Source organism: Ammospiza nelsoni, chromosome 9 (assembly GCF_027579445.1).
Source record: "Ammospiza nelsoni isolate bAmmNel1 chromosome 9, bAmmNel1.pri, whole genome shotgun sequence".
NCBI classification, from domain to species: domain Eukaryota; kingdom Metazoa; phylum Chordata; class Aves; order Passeriformes; family Passerellidae; genus Ammospiza; species Ammospiza nelsoni.
Window position 1 is genome coordinate 13,344,708 of NC_080641.1, and position 15,729 is coordinate 13,360,436.

At 39.5% G+C, this 15,729-nt stretch overlaps 1 protein-coding gene across 1 annotated transcript in view; it reads left to right on the top strand.

The window, feature by feature from the left end:
- The window catches only part of CDC73 (cell division cycle 73), a 101,560-nt gene that overhangs the window by 18,986 nt on the left and 66,845 nt on the right, over nt 1-15,729 (top strand). The window contains exons 8-10 of the mRNA XM_059478524.1: nt 989-1,087; nt 2,247-2,325; nt 11,355-11,419. Of these exons, the coding sequence (XP_059334507.1) occupies nt 989-1,087; nt 2,247-2,325; nt 11,355-11,419 (243 nt within the window). The remainder of the gene's footprint in view (nt 1-988; nt 1,088-2,246; nt 2,326-11,354; nt 11,420-15,729) is intronic.

The window sequence follows — 15,729 nt, forward strand, 5'->3', positions numbered from 1 at the left end:
TTGCTCCTCTTGTTAATTAGCTCCTCCTTGTGAGTTTCAGAAGATGGAGTAGCCTTGTTTCCTAGAGACAGTGTGTGATAAAGCACAGCAATGACAAGAATTTTGATTGATATGATGCCCAGGCCACAGTTAGTGAGAAATCTGAATTTGCAGTGAAAGCTTGTAGTTTGGACTTTGAGTATCCTTTTATAATTGATATGTGCATGGCTTGCAGTTCTTGAAAGTCTTCCCCCTGGGATTTTTCTGACTGAAAAGAACTTTAAATACGGTTTTATGTGAGTTCTTTCAGAGCTTGTCAAAAGAACTGGGTTTGCTCAGGGGATGGCTTTGCCTTCATAAGAGGTTTCTGGTGGTTTTTCGGTTCCTGCCCTTGGTGGCTTGCAGTGGATTGACAGGATATTCACTGAGGTCAAGTGAGCAGGCTTAGGGAAGCTGTGCAGTACAACTCTCTGAGTGATTTCTACAAAATTCACCCCAGAAGTCTTTGTTTTGTAATTCATGTGTTTGTTTCATGATGCCAGTAGTGTTAACGCCACTTTAGTGTCAATATACAATACTCTGGAACAGTGTTAGCATTTTGTGAGTACTTTATATTATTCTGAACCAGTAATTGATTAAAAGCTTTCTTTTACTAATGAACCATTACTGAAAATTGACATTAATAGGAGACATTGTGTACAATTAACTCTGTAACTTACAGGTTACAAGTGCTTTGAGAGGAGTTTGGTTTACCTTGTGACGTAATGAAGCCAGTTAGATTTAGCAGGTGTGGGCCTTAAAGAATAGGGGAGTAGCAATGATGCCTTAAAGCCCTGTTAATGTTTGGATCCTGTCACAGAAAAGGGGTCAGAAATCACTATTTAGAAAATTGGTACACCAGTTTGGGTTTTTGGTGAAATGTAAGTTAACCAAGTGGTGTCTTCATGTGGGCGGTTATGTGAAATGCAGATGGTCAGTAAGGTTCACAGGTACCTGATGTCTTTTTCAGAACTTTGCCAAGAATATTTTTGCAATTCTTCAATCAGTTAAAGCCAGAGAAGAAGGCAGAGCACCTGAGCAGAGACCTGCACCAAACACAGCACCAACGGTAAGGGCAGTGTGTGGCTGGACACAAGGGCTGGGACACTGGAAGTGAGAGTACAATCTCTGCTCACTATTAGACACACAGTTTGTTTTGGTTTACTTCCAAAAAATGCATATTTTTCAAGCATAACTTCACAGCTATTCTTTGACTTAAGTTGCATTTATTGGTATTTAAAGAGTTGAATATATTAGTTTAATTAGTTCAATATGCTCTTGTTACTGAGAGATGAATCTGCTAGTGCTAGCTTCTGCATCTATCAAGCATTAGCCACATGCTGCATCTATTTGCAAAAAGTGTATTCCATGAGAGGGCTGCCATTTCAAATGAAATGTTTTGCTGCTTTTCTGACAGATAGGGTAGCAAATGTTTAAGAATCTGGAGCATGACTCATGAGTGGGAACAGCTCGAACCAGCTTTCTTTTGCCTGTGATAAATCAGGACAGACTTAGAACTGTATTGTTTACTTCTCTCCAGGTATTAGACAGGATTTGTTTAGAAGTGTGGTGTTTACTATTGTGTTCTATTAAACCTAATGTATCTTTGAACATGGTGGTAGTCAGCTCTAAAAGCTGTTTAATTGTACTGTGTTTTGTTTTTGCTGCTACTGCATTTAACAAAGAACTAAATTTAAATAGCGAGATGAATTCCAACATGTAAATATTTGCTTTGTGTTGACTTTCTTAAATTGTGCATGGCATTATTCAAATGTCCCACTCAGAATAAATGTGAATACATAACTAAGCCATCCACAAAAAGGATTGAATTGATATTGAGTGGGCCTCTAGATTGGTGCTTTTTAAAAACTTTTTTCCCAGAATGCCTTTTTTTCCCCTCATTATTTTTTTCCTCACTAATTCTTTAAGTACAACAAAAACTCAGAGATTTTAATAATGTAGTTTGTTACTGTCTGTTATTTCAGTTTTGCCTCAGGTTATTCTTTGCATTCAGTACTGAACTGTTTCTGTAAGACTGTAAGTGGATATTGAATGGAAACATCAGAAGTTTTCAAATGCAGTGAAACTCCTACGAAAAGGAACTGGTCTTATACTCTTGAGTAGTTCTAAGTAACTCTTCATGAAATTCAAAAACCATCAAATACCTTTTAGTATGTTTTACAAGTACCTTTTAGTATGTTTTACAAATGTTGTTTAACCTGTTTTAGGATCCCACTTTACGAAATAAGCAACCTATTCCAGCTGCCTACAACAGATATGATCAGGAAAGATTTAAAGGCAAAGAGGGTAAGTTGATTGCAATGCTTTTTTCAAAATTAAGAAAAAAATAATTGAGAACCAAAACTGCCCAGTCACCAAGTTCACGTTAGGGGATTTCCCTTGCTATTATTTCACAAATCTATGAAAAGACAAAAAAAGAGCTGTAACTATGCCTAAAGACAGCTTTCCAAGTAATAAAATCCAGAAGTATTATTTTGTAGAAATCGTTTCTACCTCTCAGGAAGCAAACTGAAAGCTTAAAACCAGAGCTTCTTAGGAGAAAAAAAAATTGTTTGGGGAGGGTCTTATGCAATTAAAAAAACACACAAGTGCCAAGATAACTGTCAGATGCATAACATGAAATAGATACTTTCTCCTCAAACAATCACAGTTGCTCTAAAAGTTGCCTCCAGTAATTGCAAGTAAATATTATCTAGTTGTGTCTATTTAAATTAAAAAACAAACTGGGAACAGCAGTGCAAAACACAAGTACCCTCCTGGAGAGGAGATGGAAACAATCAACGATATTGAAGAAGTCTCACCAGTTTTAAGAGATGGTGAACATTGAACTTGAGTGATGATTTGTCTTTCTAATGCAATTTTTCTCCTGTCCCCATTGCTTTTTTAATCTTGTTTTTAGCACAAGTTCAGTTACTTCACTTTCATGTCTTGCTGTGGTTTTATTTTGCAATCTTTGTTTGTTGTGCTTGGATGGTTTTGTGCTTCTTGCAGAAGGTCATGCAAATTTTACATTACTGAATTGTGTCATTTTTGAATTGTGTGATTCTGAGAATGTGGTGTTGGGGTTTCACTTGGTGCTGAAATGGGACTGACTGGACTGCAGCAATTTTTCCAGTTGAAAGATTCTTTTGTGATGAGGTCATATTCTACCTGCCTAAAAAAATAACTCGGTGTCACACTCCATTCTAGAGAGTGTTTTTCTGCCCTAACTTTCTGGTTACTTATATTTGGTGTAGTCACACAAAGTTAATTTTGTATTTCAGGTTTCTAGGGATATTTAAAGAAATACATAGATTAAGAAAGCCATGTTAGCTAAGTGTAGGCTAGCACTGGAAATAAACATGAGGTGTTGGAAAGAAGGTATTTTAAACATGAGATTGACTTATGAAAGGTATTGGTACCTCACTTAGGGAAGTTACATAGAATTAGTAATTAACATCTGGATTTCTTGGGATCGGACCTAGAGATATGTGAGATCTTCTTTGGCTTCAAATAAATTTCAGAAAATTGCAAAGATGTCATTTACTTTTAGGTATTCTGTTGTAAAACTATTACCTTTTAAATTTAGTCTAACTGGAACTCTGAGTATAGGTAGTTTTCCTGTCATAATTAGGCATTAATGCACAGATTATGTCATTTGCTTAAAAGTGAATGATGCACATCACTTGCAGCTCTGTCACAAGTGAACTCATTCCTTATGGGATTTTTAATTTACTTGTTCTCAAAATGAAGCTTTGGCTCCCAAATATTTAGTGTAGAAGTGAGACTACAAGCAGACAAGTCCTCAATAAAAATCAAGTAAGGGATTTCTTTTTCATTAAACTGGTTTTTTTTACAATAAGTTGAGTAAGAACTTGGAATTCCACTTGTTTATGGAAAAGTTGTAATGTTGGGACTTTGGGGAAAGAATTCTGAAGGAAAAAAAAGATAATTAAGTTCAAAGGGTAATAACTTGCAGTCTTTATGCCATTGTATCCATATTGATTTAGTGATGGTGGATAACACTGATGATGAAGCTGAATCCTAGAGATTTCTGCCATTCTGAAGGGTTCCCACACCTTTCCCTCTCTGACTGCCTGTGTTGGCTACAAACAGTGGAGGGCAGGGTGGTGTGGTGCTTGTAACAGTGGGCACAGTGGTGGGCTTGGCTAAGGAGTGACACAAATCCCAAGGACAGTGTCTCTAGGCTTTGTTCTTTGTGTCTCACCTGTTTGCTCTTTCCTCAGAGGTATTGAAATCCTAGGAAGAGTTCACTGGTTCTCTTCTACTTGGAGCAGGATTGTGGCACATTGCCTAGATTCAGTTTTGTATGATACTACAGTATTTAAAGTTTAGGCAGCAAAGAGGTGAACTGTTTTTCTTGGAAAATTTGTTGGCTTTAATAGAGTCTTTCCATTAGCTGTCTTGTCCTTAGCATAAGAAATTCAAAGCTTGTAGAGCTAAGGGAGTAAATTTAGGAATTTTAACATGCATTAAGTAAACTGTTGAGTTGCAGCCAAGTTTCTCTGCTTCTTGTGGTGGATCATTATTTCTGATGCAATGTATCAGGATGCCTCTCTGGTAGACTAAGTTAAAATTTTCCTGCCAGATGGGACAGGCTTTGCTGCTAGAGTGGTTTAACAGTCAGTGTGAGGGGGTGGTTGTGCTGTTCTTGAAGAGCAAACACTGAGTTCCAGGTACATTCAATGGAACTGCTCAGCAGCCCGGGGACAGGGCTTGGTCACCTTTTGTCCAGTGGGGCCTTGTTCCTGCAGCTTTGGTCAGGCAGGACAGAGAAACCTTTCCTTTGACATCCTTCGAGTTCTGTGGTGCATTAGAATGTTGTTTGCAGTAGGAATTGCACATCCTGGACATTTCCACATGAAAAGTGGAAGAACACATTGCCTGGCAGTGCACCCATCCTGCCCAGCTGCTCAGATGTTTTGGAGGTGAGGAGGTGAACTGCTTGCAGTCACTTTCCTTGGGTGCTGTTGCTTTGGTTTCTTCTGTGCTGGCAGTTAGTGATGATATCTTCTCTTCAACTGCACAGAGCTGCATCCTGTGCTCAACTTCCTCTTTTTACCTTGCTAGTCCTCTTCCTTTCCTTTGTATTACTTGCTTGAGTGTGTTTTTTACAGTTTATTACTGAGTGTTTTGCAACTGGGGAAATTTTTCCAAACTGCAGTTGGTCATGCTTTCTTGAGCAACATAATTTTAAAATCTTGTTCCAGTTTTAAAAATCCTGTGCTCATGTGGCATTTGATGCTTTAGGAGCTTATTTTGTGTCCTCTCCTCTGTGCCCTAATGTTTGATATTTAAATATACATTATTGATATATATGTTTTGGTGCTATTCTGCTTTTAGGTAGATAGATATAACTAGATAATATTCAGGTGCCGTTCTGTCTTTTTCCCCCATTTTCTTGGGTAGCTTTACCTCAGAAGATTTTTTTCACATGCTTTTTGCTCTGTTATTTCCAAGTGTGCAAGAGTGCTGGGATGGCAGTCTTGCAGATGTAACATTTTTGTGACCCACATCTCTCAGTATGGATGGCAAAGTCAAATTTCCCTGTGCTGCTCCAAGGATAGACCTTTAAGGCTTTTTCCAGGAGTGTTCCTGTTGTGTTACTCCCCCCTCTCCCCTCCCAAACAAAATAAAAAAACCCCAAAACCTCCAGCAATATTCAGTCCTACTTAGGGTAAATCACAGAGTCTTGCTGTGTGGTTTCAGCCCATAATGGTGAAAAGAATATTCCTGACTGTGTTCAAATGTTTCCTTCAGGCAAGTTTGCTGTTGACTTCATGCTATTGTTATCTTATATTTTATTTATAATTTTACTGGACGTTCAGACACAGCTGCCATTTTCCAGAAGTTTGTCAGTCCTAAGTGCTAAGCCCAGGGAGCAGAGGACTGTGAAATTATCATATTTGAGGTGACTGGACCAGAACATTTTGTTTCTCTCTCATCTACATTGTTAAGAAAGTTTCTTTATAAGACACTTCTCATTATAAGTTATTTTGTTTTAAATTGGGTGATATCCTTTTACACAAGGAGAGTAAATTGCTAGAAGGAGATAAAAGGTTCTGAAGTTTTACTGGTCCGACTTAGTTTGACTGGTTAAACTTTCATTTATTGCATTCCCTTTAAGATTCATATGATTTTTTCCCCCCTAACAGACAGTACATGCAAGAGATGCACATTTGGAAAAAGAATGTGGTCTATTTGTATTTTCTGGCTTGGTGTGACTAGCTAGTTTAAAAACTTTCAGCACTGCACATTCACTTCTGTGCTGGAAAATACATAAATTGCTTTAACAATACACATAAATTGCTGTGAGAAACTTTTGATATTGGTGTTAATTACTGGTAATATTATTACAGAGCTGTAATTTATGAAATGTACAGAGAATTTGTAAAGTAATCAGTGTAACTTGGAAATTTAGGTGTGAAACTTACTTGTTAGGATAGAGTACTGTAAAGGAGTGCTCAGTGAACTCATGCAGAGTGACAGTGTCAGGGATTAAATTAGTGGGGCTGTGAAGTGGGGTAGTGAATCACTTCCAGGCTGTATGCAGAGTGTTGCTATCTGGGGCATGAAGAGTATACAGCTGAAAGTAGAAGTGGTTATTCAGTCTTATTCATCCACAATTCAAACCAAGGCTTTAACTTGAGCTCTTCAGTGTCTGAGATGTGCTGCTTTGTTCTGTTTTTATTTCCCTTGACTTCCTTCCAGAAATTCAGGTCTTTTTACAGAAATTGAGTATTTTTTCAAGCTTTTATTCTTTTGGTAATGTATCAGAGCTCATTTGTAGCTGGATTGGATAACTGGAGCTGCAGAAGGTGCAGAATCAAAGTGCAGGGTGACCTAGATGGATGTGGAGCAGTGGCTTTAAGCAAATGCAAGGTACCCTGAGCATTAATATTACATGCACCCAAATGCTGATGGAGAATATCATCAGTCCAAAAAGCTGATGCATTAGGATGCCTATATTCATTTCCAGGTCTAATTATTTTAAATAAGAAAAGGCACTCAGCCTGGTACATGGGGATGCTAGAAAGGCAACTTGATAAACTACACTGGAAATGTTTATGGTTCCTTTACCAGTCTTGGGGTCACGGAACTGAGAAACTATGACCATAATACATGCAATGACTGAAGAAAAACCAAACCCTGATGATAGGTTATTTGAGTTGTTATTGATTAGAGTTGTTTATTCAGTTCTAGTTACTATGTTTACATCTCAAGATGTAGTTTTAAGGCATGTGTTGATGTCATTGTTTTTAACAATGCATATATTTCTAAAGTTGATTCTATTTGGCAAACAAAAGGTTGCAGTACAGTTTTTCCTGACAAAATTATTGTTGGGCTTTGATTGCTTTCTTTAGTCCTTAGTGTTAGACCTGTGATTGAAGCATTTAATATGAACTGGTCTGTGCCTAAAGGAAATGTGAGTCATAACTTGGTAGTAATTATATTGAAAATTCCCAGTGTATACAAGACCCTCAGTAAGTTTTTAATAGTTGTTCTGAATCTAATTCCAAGCTTAAAAACAATAGTCTGAAGTCATACCATCACGGTACCTTTATTTATGAGGCTCTTTTTTCTTAAATACCCTTTTCTTAGTCGATGGTTTATCATTTTTAGTGCTTCTATTACCACAGTGAAGCTGGGATTTTGAAGCTGGAGTTATAAACTAATTCTTGGCCAGGTATTACCAGGTCAGCTCACTGCTGGTGCATGACTCAGCAGCACAGGTTGGAGCTGCTTTGGGAGGGAGAGGAGAAGCTTTTGTGTTCCTGGAGGGTGTGGCACAGCGTTTGTACTGATCAGTGCTGGGGGCATGGCCCGGGGTCTCTCTCTCTTCTGCTCCCCTTCACTATGGCCTGTGGTTACTCTGGTATGCCAGGTGTGCTTCTGAGCAGCTGTAGCAGGGTCAGAGCCTGCCCTTGGAGAACAGCCTGCTCCTTGAATATCTTTTACAGCATTAACCTGGCTGTGGCACCCTCAGCCATTTTTGAAGTGGGAATGAAGCTGGAAGTGTGGAGTCCCTGACCTGGAAACATTTGTTTTGTTTGCCCAAGCTGTGCACAGTGAGTGGAGCTGAGGGTGCTGCTGGATGTGCCCAAACTACTGAGACCTAAAGAAATGGTACAGACATGCAAGGGCAGGGCTGGTGCTTCTGGCAGTGTTTATTTCTGTAAGAGAAGTGATTGGCTGACAGGTACAATACCACATGGTGTGTGTGAGAGCATTGAATCAATAAAGCTGTGTTCTGACAAATGTGTCACTGCTGTTTCTGCTTCAGGGGGGTTCCTATCCCCCTCTGGAAGCTGGAGATGCTGAACTCTCCTTCTCCAGTTGCTGGAGGGCTTGAGGAGGAAGCTGGGGAGCTGGTGGGCAGGTTGGGATGTGGTTTCTCCTATGGTCCCACCCTACTGCAGGCAGCAGAGATGGGCCCTGCAGTAGCTGTGGTAGAGGCTGCAGTGGCTGTTTGCAGGAATGGGGTGGGTACCCACACTGACCATAAAACATGTCTTATATTTGAATTAGTGCACAAAGCCACTATGCCAGTATTTGCTAATTCTCAGAACTGTATTATTTGCTACCTGAGTAGCTTCTAAACAGTGCTGGGGTGCCTGTGTAGCTGCTGGGAACGTTGATCAGGCAGGAAACTGGGGTTTGCTGGAGGCAACAAGTGGCTCTTCATTCAAGTTAGTTCTGCTAGAAAGAAGGGTCAGGGCAAGGCTGGGAGCAGGAAGCTGATGAGTGCCAGAGCTGTGGTTTGTGGCTCATTAAATGAACCAGGACATATTTTATGAGAGACTTGAGAAGACTTTTGCAAAAGATGAAACCGGTGGCAGTTGAGCAGAGATTGGTTCCCTGCCAGGTGCCTGTCTCCCCTTTGATTTACTTTCTAACTGTGCTGCTGGCTCTGTGGGCTTTTGTTCCCTTTGCAATGCTGATGGAGACAGGGAACAAACATGGAGAAATAATTACCAAGTCAGGGTTTGTGCTGAGAGGAAAGAAGCCACAGCAGGCCAGGCACAACAGAGCATGGTGCTGTGCTGCTCTTGCTATGGATGTCTGTATTCTTTGCAAAGAATATCTAACTAAAATAGTTGGAAATGCTCTGTGTCACAGGCCTGAGGAACCCATAATGGGTCAGTCTGGAAAGGATAAAGGTTCTTCTGGTGGTGATGTTCTGAAATTCACAAACAACTGTCAGTGTAGATTAGACACCTCTGATTTACATCACTCCAAGTCAGCAAAAACATCCCTTCAATTTAGGGAGTTCTGCCAAGTATTCTACAAGGCTCCAGGCACCACCTGAAATATTAACATGCTCCCTGCCCTGCAGCAGTGACCTATATAGTCACAGAGCAACCTGTTCTCCATGGAAGTGTTTGTGCAGCCACATCTTGACCATTCAAGTCCAGTGGTGTGACCTCTGAGCTAAGACTCAAGGCATAGTTATAGCTTGGGCTTGAGGGGAAAGGTGGGAATGCCTATCAGTTTATGTAGGGCAGCAGTATCAATTTTTATAGGGAGGCTGGGCTGCTTTCTCTGGGGTTTTTTGTGTGGGTTTTTTGGTGTTGTTTGGTGGCTTTTTTTTTTTTTTTAGTCGGAAGGACTGAATTCATGTGTGTCTGTACCTGCATTTTACTTTATCAGAATTATGTCTGTAGTTCAGAAATGTTAATCTGGCAGAAAGGCAGGGATGGCCTTGGGAAGTGAAGCTGAAGAAGAGCTGGAACTGAGGGGACTGTAAAACAAAACATGGTCAGTGACATGGGGCATCTTGGCTTGGTAGCGGGTGGCAGATCTGGCATGATTAAGGGGGAAAAGGTGCAAGCCCAAACTGTTCAGTAAGTAGATAGCTGTCTCTGTGGTGAGAGGAGTATGCTAAGTTCCAAACTCTGGAGTATCTTTTTATAGGCGCTGGACAGTTCTTAAATCTGGGAAACTTTTTGGCCTTGTTTCCTTTGAGTGCCTGATGATCTTCATCTAAGGAAGAAAGGATGAGCAAGCCACAGATGCTTCCCACATCATGTGAATGGCTTTCAAGGTTGTCTGGGTTTCAGTTTAAGTTAATTTACTCGTGATGAGAGCAAGAAGCTCTAATGGGTTTGAAAATTCAATGTTTTTCTTGGACTTTTTTTAGACTCGGGTAGGAGCCATGCTTTGGTTCTGCCTTATTTGTCTATCATGATTTCGGGCTGGTGCACAAAATGAAGGGGGTGTAAGAAATGACAAAAACATACCAGTTCCAAGTAGCTGTTTCTGCACAGTATCAGTTACCTTTACCCAAGTCTAGTTGAAATAGCCCAGAATTGCTTAGATACAAATAAATGCTTGTTTATCATGGTTTGAGTGGTGATTATGATGCCATTTTAGGTAGAAATTGTTTGGATGGTTGTGTGATGGGATCAGGTGATGGTAGCTGCATGAGGCTAGGGAATTTACAAAAGGAAAAAGGTTTTCTTGTGAGTCTGTTGGCCCTGTTCAGGAGCTTACTTTGATCTTAAATCACTGAGAACAGAGGGACAGGGAAGAAAAGCAAATAGGCTGCTGACAGCAGGTTTAGTCATTGGGCAGTTGCAGGCTTCTGGCATTTAGTATAAATTCAGTCTGATTAAAAATAAATACAAAAACCCACCCCAAGAATGCCCCTTTTTATAACCTTTAGTCTGGCATTGTGCATTTTATGTAGATTATATCCTCTGTATCATATGAGAATTACATTGTTACTCTTCAGCACTCCAGAAGTGAATTTATCAAACTAAAATGGCCACACTTTTATAGTTGGCATGTAAATTGTTTTCTTAGGTATATTTTTCCATTAATACAGGTTAAATAGGTTGCATTATAATGTATTCTGGGAATATGAATGAGGCTTCTCAATCTTGTAGTGAGGAGAATTTCTGAGGCCGCATGCCAGTTGTAACATTCTTGCAACGATTTAGGTTTATAGCCTTTGTCTGAAGGGCTTCCAATTTCTCCATGCAACAGGAAAAGTACTATTTAGAAGCTACTCAGGTAGCAAATAAAACAGTTCTGAAAAGTAGGAAAAAATGGCATAGTAGCTTTCTGAACTAATTCAAGTATAAGCCATGTTAAATGGTTAGAGAAAGCAGCAACATCAAACTGACCTCTGTCAAAAGAAAGCAGATTTCCTAGAGACTACCCAGGTTTTGTACTGGGACCAGCACTTAAACCACCACCAGCAGCAAGATGTGTTTTTTGACAGAAGAACTCCAGACAGATTCAGTGTTAGCCATTTAGACAAGACACTGCTGTGCTCACAAGGATTTACAGAAGTTTCTTTCTCTTGGCAGAAACGGAAGGCTTCAAGATTGACACCATGGGCACCTACCACGGCATGACTCTCAAGTCTGTGACGGTGAGTGGCAACTCTTGGCTCAAATGTGATTTATGGACATGACTGTAAACATAGATACACTGTATGTTTGGAGATAGAGCCAGCTTCTCCTCCTTCCTAGGCTCTGGAAGGTCACTTAGACTGAGTAACAGTTGGTGAAAGTTCTTGTCTATGAAAAGCCAAAATGTACTTTGTTTGGTCTGCATGTTCTAGAGGTCTGTGCCTCAGGGATTTGTTTGTCTGCAGTAAAAAGGTGTGCAGGGAAGGCTCCTTGAGGTGCAGCCTTTTCCTGTTATACTTAACATATCCAGGTTATTGCTGACTGTAGGTGTGTCTGGAAAGGACATAAGTGATGATAATCAAAAGTGATAAAACTATACTCGGAAAACGGAAGTAATGAACCCAGGTTTTGGAGTATTGCTCTGTTTCCCACTCTGCATTTAAAAAAAAGAAATTTTTTGGTGGTGGAAGAGTTAGACCTCAGCATTACTGTTAAAGCTTTCTAGCTTGGTGAGATGGGCTTCTGTTGTATGGCTGTACAGTGCTGTCAGTGGGCGTTGAAGCACTCACAGATGAGAGAGAGAGACCCTCAAACAGATTCCCTTTTGTTTCTTGGGCCAATGTTGGTCTGCTTTTGTGCAAGTGGGTTGAATGCTCTCAGATAAATGCTCTTTTGATCTGCTGGTAAGTATGACAGATGCTAGAAAACTGCTGTAGTGTGCCCTCATTAAGGTTTTTGCCAGCTGCATACCTATGGAAATGTGATGAATAGACAGCACTAAACACTCTCCTAAACCCATGCACTATTTCCAGTTTGCCCTTCTCATTTGAACATAAAATGGTATCTTAAGTAGAAATTTCTGAAAAAAATTCAAAGGTTTTTTTGTTTGATAAGTCCTTTCCCAAATCTTTCATTCCCATTTCATTTGTGACTTAGGATACTGTAAAAGAAAATGGAAGGGAATATTTAATGAAAGAATCTACTTAGCAGTAAATAGTGTAATTTCTAGAGGAATTCAGAAATTGACTGGATGAAGAAAAAAGATAACCTGTTATGTCTGAAGATTTGTTCTTGAACTTTGCATGAATTTTGGGCTACTTTATGAGGAACCAAAGTGTTGTTATACTAAACCCAGGTTTCTGTGGGATATCATACCTGCTTCAAGGGGTAGGGATTTGAAATGGGTTAATAAATAGATTCTGTTTAAATTGCTCTGTGGGGAGAAAAAAGAAAGAGAAAAAAGAAAAGTAAGATGATAGTAAAGCAGAAATGTTGAAATGTTTTAAGCTTATAAGTGTAAAATCTGTAAAAGTGAAAGGATGCACATTAACTCTAGAAATTATATGGGGTTTTTTTAAGATCATAAAATAAGTGAGGTCTTTTGTTCTAGGAATCCTACCTCATGTATTGAGCATACTGCCTAGGGGTTTGAGGTGGTTAAACTGTCCTTGTTGGTTTCTTCCATTTAGGGAGAAAATATAAAAGATATTAAATTACAAGTAAACCTTTTTTAACATAAACCAGGATTTTTTGAACTAACTGTTTAAGAGTGCATGACTGCACATAAAGCATCATCTGGTGTCATTAGAAATATTAAAACTCCATCTGTTACTCGGCTTTTGTCTAAGAAAATTGGTGAGGGATTTTTGGAGCCTTATTTTCCAGACTATTAAAAAGGTGCCCTCAATTATTAGCTCATTCATAAATTGCAGTGACATCCTGGCTTTGTGTTTCAGATGGGGGAGAAATAAATGTGTTAAATATGTTCATCTGTTTTGTCTAAACTTTGTCATAGTGATGGACCACTCAGTTCAAACCTTTAATGTCAGATCATATTTTTGTGGAGAATAGTTAATCTCCTGCCATGAAACTATGGAACTATGAAACTTGGCAACTTTCATATTTTGCTTTTACTCAAGGATTTTTTTGTGGTTCATATTTTTTATGCTAGACAAAATTAGGGAGGAAATGGGAAAGTAGTTGCTTCCCCTAGGTGTTTAATGGGAAAGTACATTATACTATTGGCTAAATCACAGGAATATGGAGGATAGCATTGGAATTCATTCACCTGCATGATCTCATTGCTGTCCTCATGGTATTGGTATAATTGCTGTAGGAACTCATCCAAAATTTCAAAGGAATTTAGAGTTCTAGGTAGCTCTTGATTAGAGGCTCTCTCCAAACTTCAAACCTCTGATATCCAGATGGATGCTTATGCTTGAAAGCTTCTTTTTTATGCTCATTGTTCTGCTTGGCATGATGGCTCCTCCATTTTTCCTGTGGTGTTTGCTTCCATTAAAGTATTTCTGGAGTGTGGTCAGATTCCCTTAAAACTTTGAGTTCTTACCTCCAGTTTGAAGTGATCCCAGTTTGGAGTTGCCCACCTGTTTCTCATAGAAAATTTGTAAAAGGTTTTTGTGTTTTGTGTTACATTCCCTACACTCGCACTCTGCCTTGCTGTAGTTCTTTGTAAATGATTTTAATGAAATGTGCAAAACTTATGTTTTGTGTTTGTTCTTGCTGAAATGTGAGCTGTCCTAGATGCTTGTTCTTTTTAACAGCAAAACAAAAACTTCTTCATCTTGACTGCTTTCCTTTCATCAGTGATGTTGGAAACTTTCTTAGCTTTCAGAATTTGTGCCAGAGCAGATGGTGAATGGTGGGCTTTTTCTGAAGTAATGTCAGCTAAAATAACTTGTGCTGCTGGCAGTTCTTCCCTGTAACAGGGTTTTTGCTTGATTGGCACACTACCTCTTAAGAAGAACTGACTTATTTATTGGATTTTTATTGTGAAGGCATGATCTCATTATTCTGGACCTGGAATTGTTTATAGCAAGGCATTTTCCTCAGATTTTAAAAATTCTTTTTTTCCCCCCTCATTTTAATACCTGTGTCACCTTCTGTTTGCTGGATTGATGATGTTTTGGAAAATTAGTAAGTAAGCTAGTGGTGGTAGCTCTTGCTGCTGGTTCCCCAGCAGTTCAGGTAGCAAACTGTTCAGCATGACTTTGCAAAACCTGCAGGGCTCCCTGCAGGCTTCACTTCCAAGCATAATCCCTTGTATGGCAGAACAACTGCTGGTTTTTTTCCAGGAAAGTTTGGTATTTGAGGTGGATCAATGTTTGGAAGAGAAGTATGTTTGTATTTCTGTACCACACAGGGTGTGAGGTGATGCTTAAGCTGATATTCTGAAGATTCTTTCTTACTTGTGTAAATTTGACATATTTGGGGCTTTAGCCTCCTGCTCTTCTAAAGGTTAATGTTAGCTTGGAGGCCAGTGCCATCTGGTGGAAACTTAGAAGGTGGCTCTCACCTTTTACATACAACGCATGGAATTTTGGACTATTCATTTCTGTAACTAGGATATGTGGAATATTGAACTGCTAGTGTAGCCCAAGATGTAAAGATGAGAACAGACCAGTTAGCTGAACCTAGGGCAGGATAGGAAGAAGTTGCTTGTTCTGTGAGCACCTGATAAAGCTAAATTGTTCCAAGCTGAGGGCATCTTTTGTATTGATGTGTGCACTTGCAAATAATAGTCTATCCATTACAGTAATAGTCATGGTGGTGCTGCTTTTATTCATCTTTGTGCTTTTATCCTTGGGTTCTCATGGCTTTAGTATGAAAGAAAGAGATAACATGAAAGGCTGGGGAGTTGTGTAGGGTGATTTCCTCTGAGGTCTGAGTGCCCTGGCTGGTCAGGAGCTGTGATTCAGGTTTCAGCTGAAACTTGTGTCCAAGTGAACAAGAACTGCATGGCACTACAATAGGCCCTTGTAGAAATTATTTGTTTTGCTGGAAAAATCTCCTGGTTTCAACTTGGGGTTTCTTTTAGCATTCAGGGCTGCTGAAGCTCAGGAGCATCTTTGTCTTTTGCTGCTAGCAATGGAATGTGTCATTGATCATCTGCCCTCCTGAGCAGCCAGAGCTACTGTTGGCATCTTCTTCTTCTGTTCAGTGAACAGGCAGGTGCAAGAGCTTCTGTAAGACTGAGCTGATGGCCTTCCCAGAGAGGCTGGAGATCCACCTGGATGAACAGTATAGTTAGTGAGGCACTTATAACAAACTCAAAGGCAAATTTCTGTGGTGCATTCAAACTTTATAAGCAAGAAATTCTGTAAATTTTAAGTCCTTCTGAGTTGAGTGATATTTTTTTGTCCAAACTGACAAAAGTAGCATCCCTCTTACCATTGTACACTGCCAGGCTTTACAGCAATCTCTGGGTAAAAGTGCTCTGAGTAAAAACATGAGAATATCAATAATTAAAGTAAATGCACTACATTTCAGTTACAACAAATACATTTCATAATCCTAGTAGAAACCAAGTAAT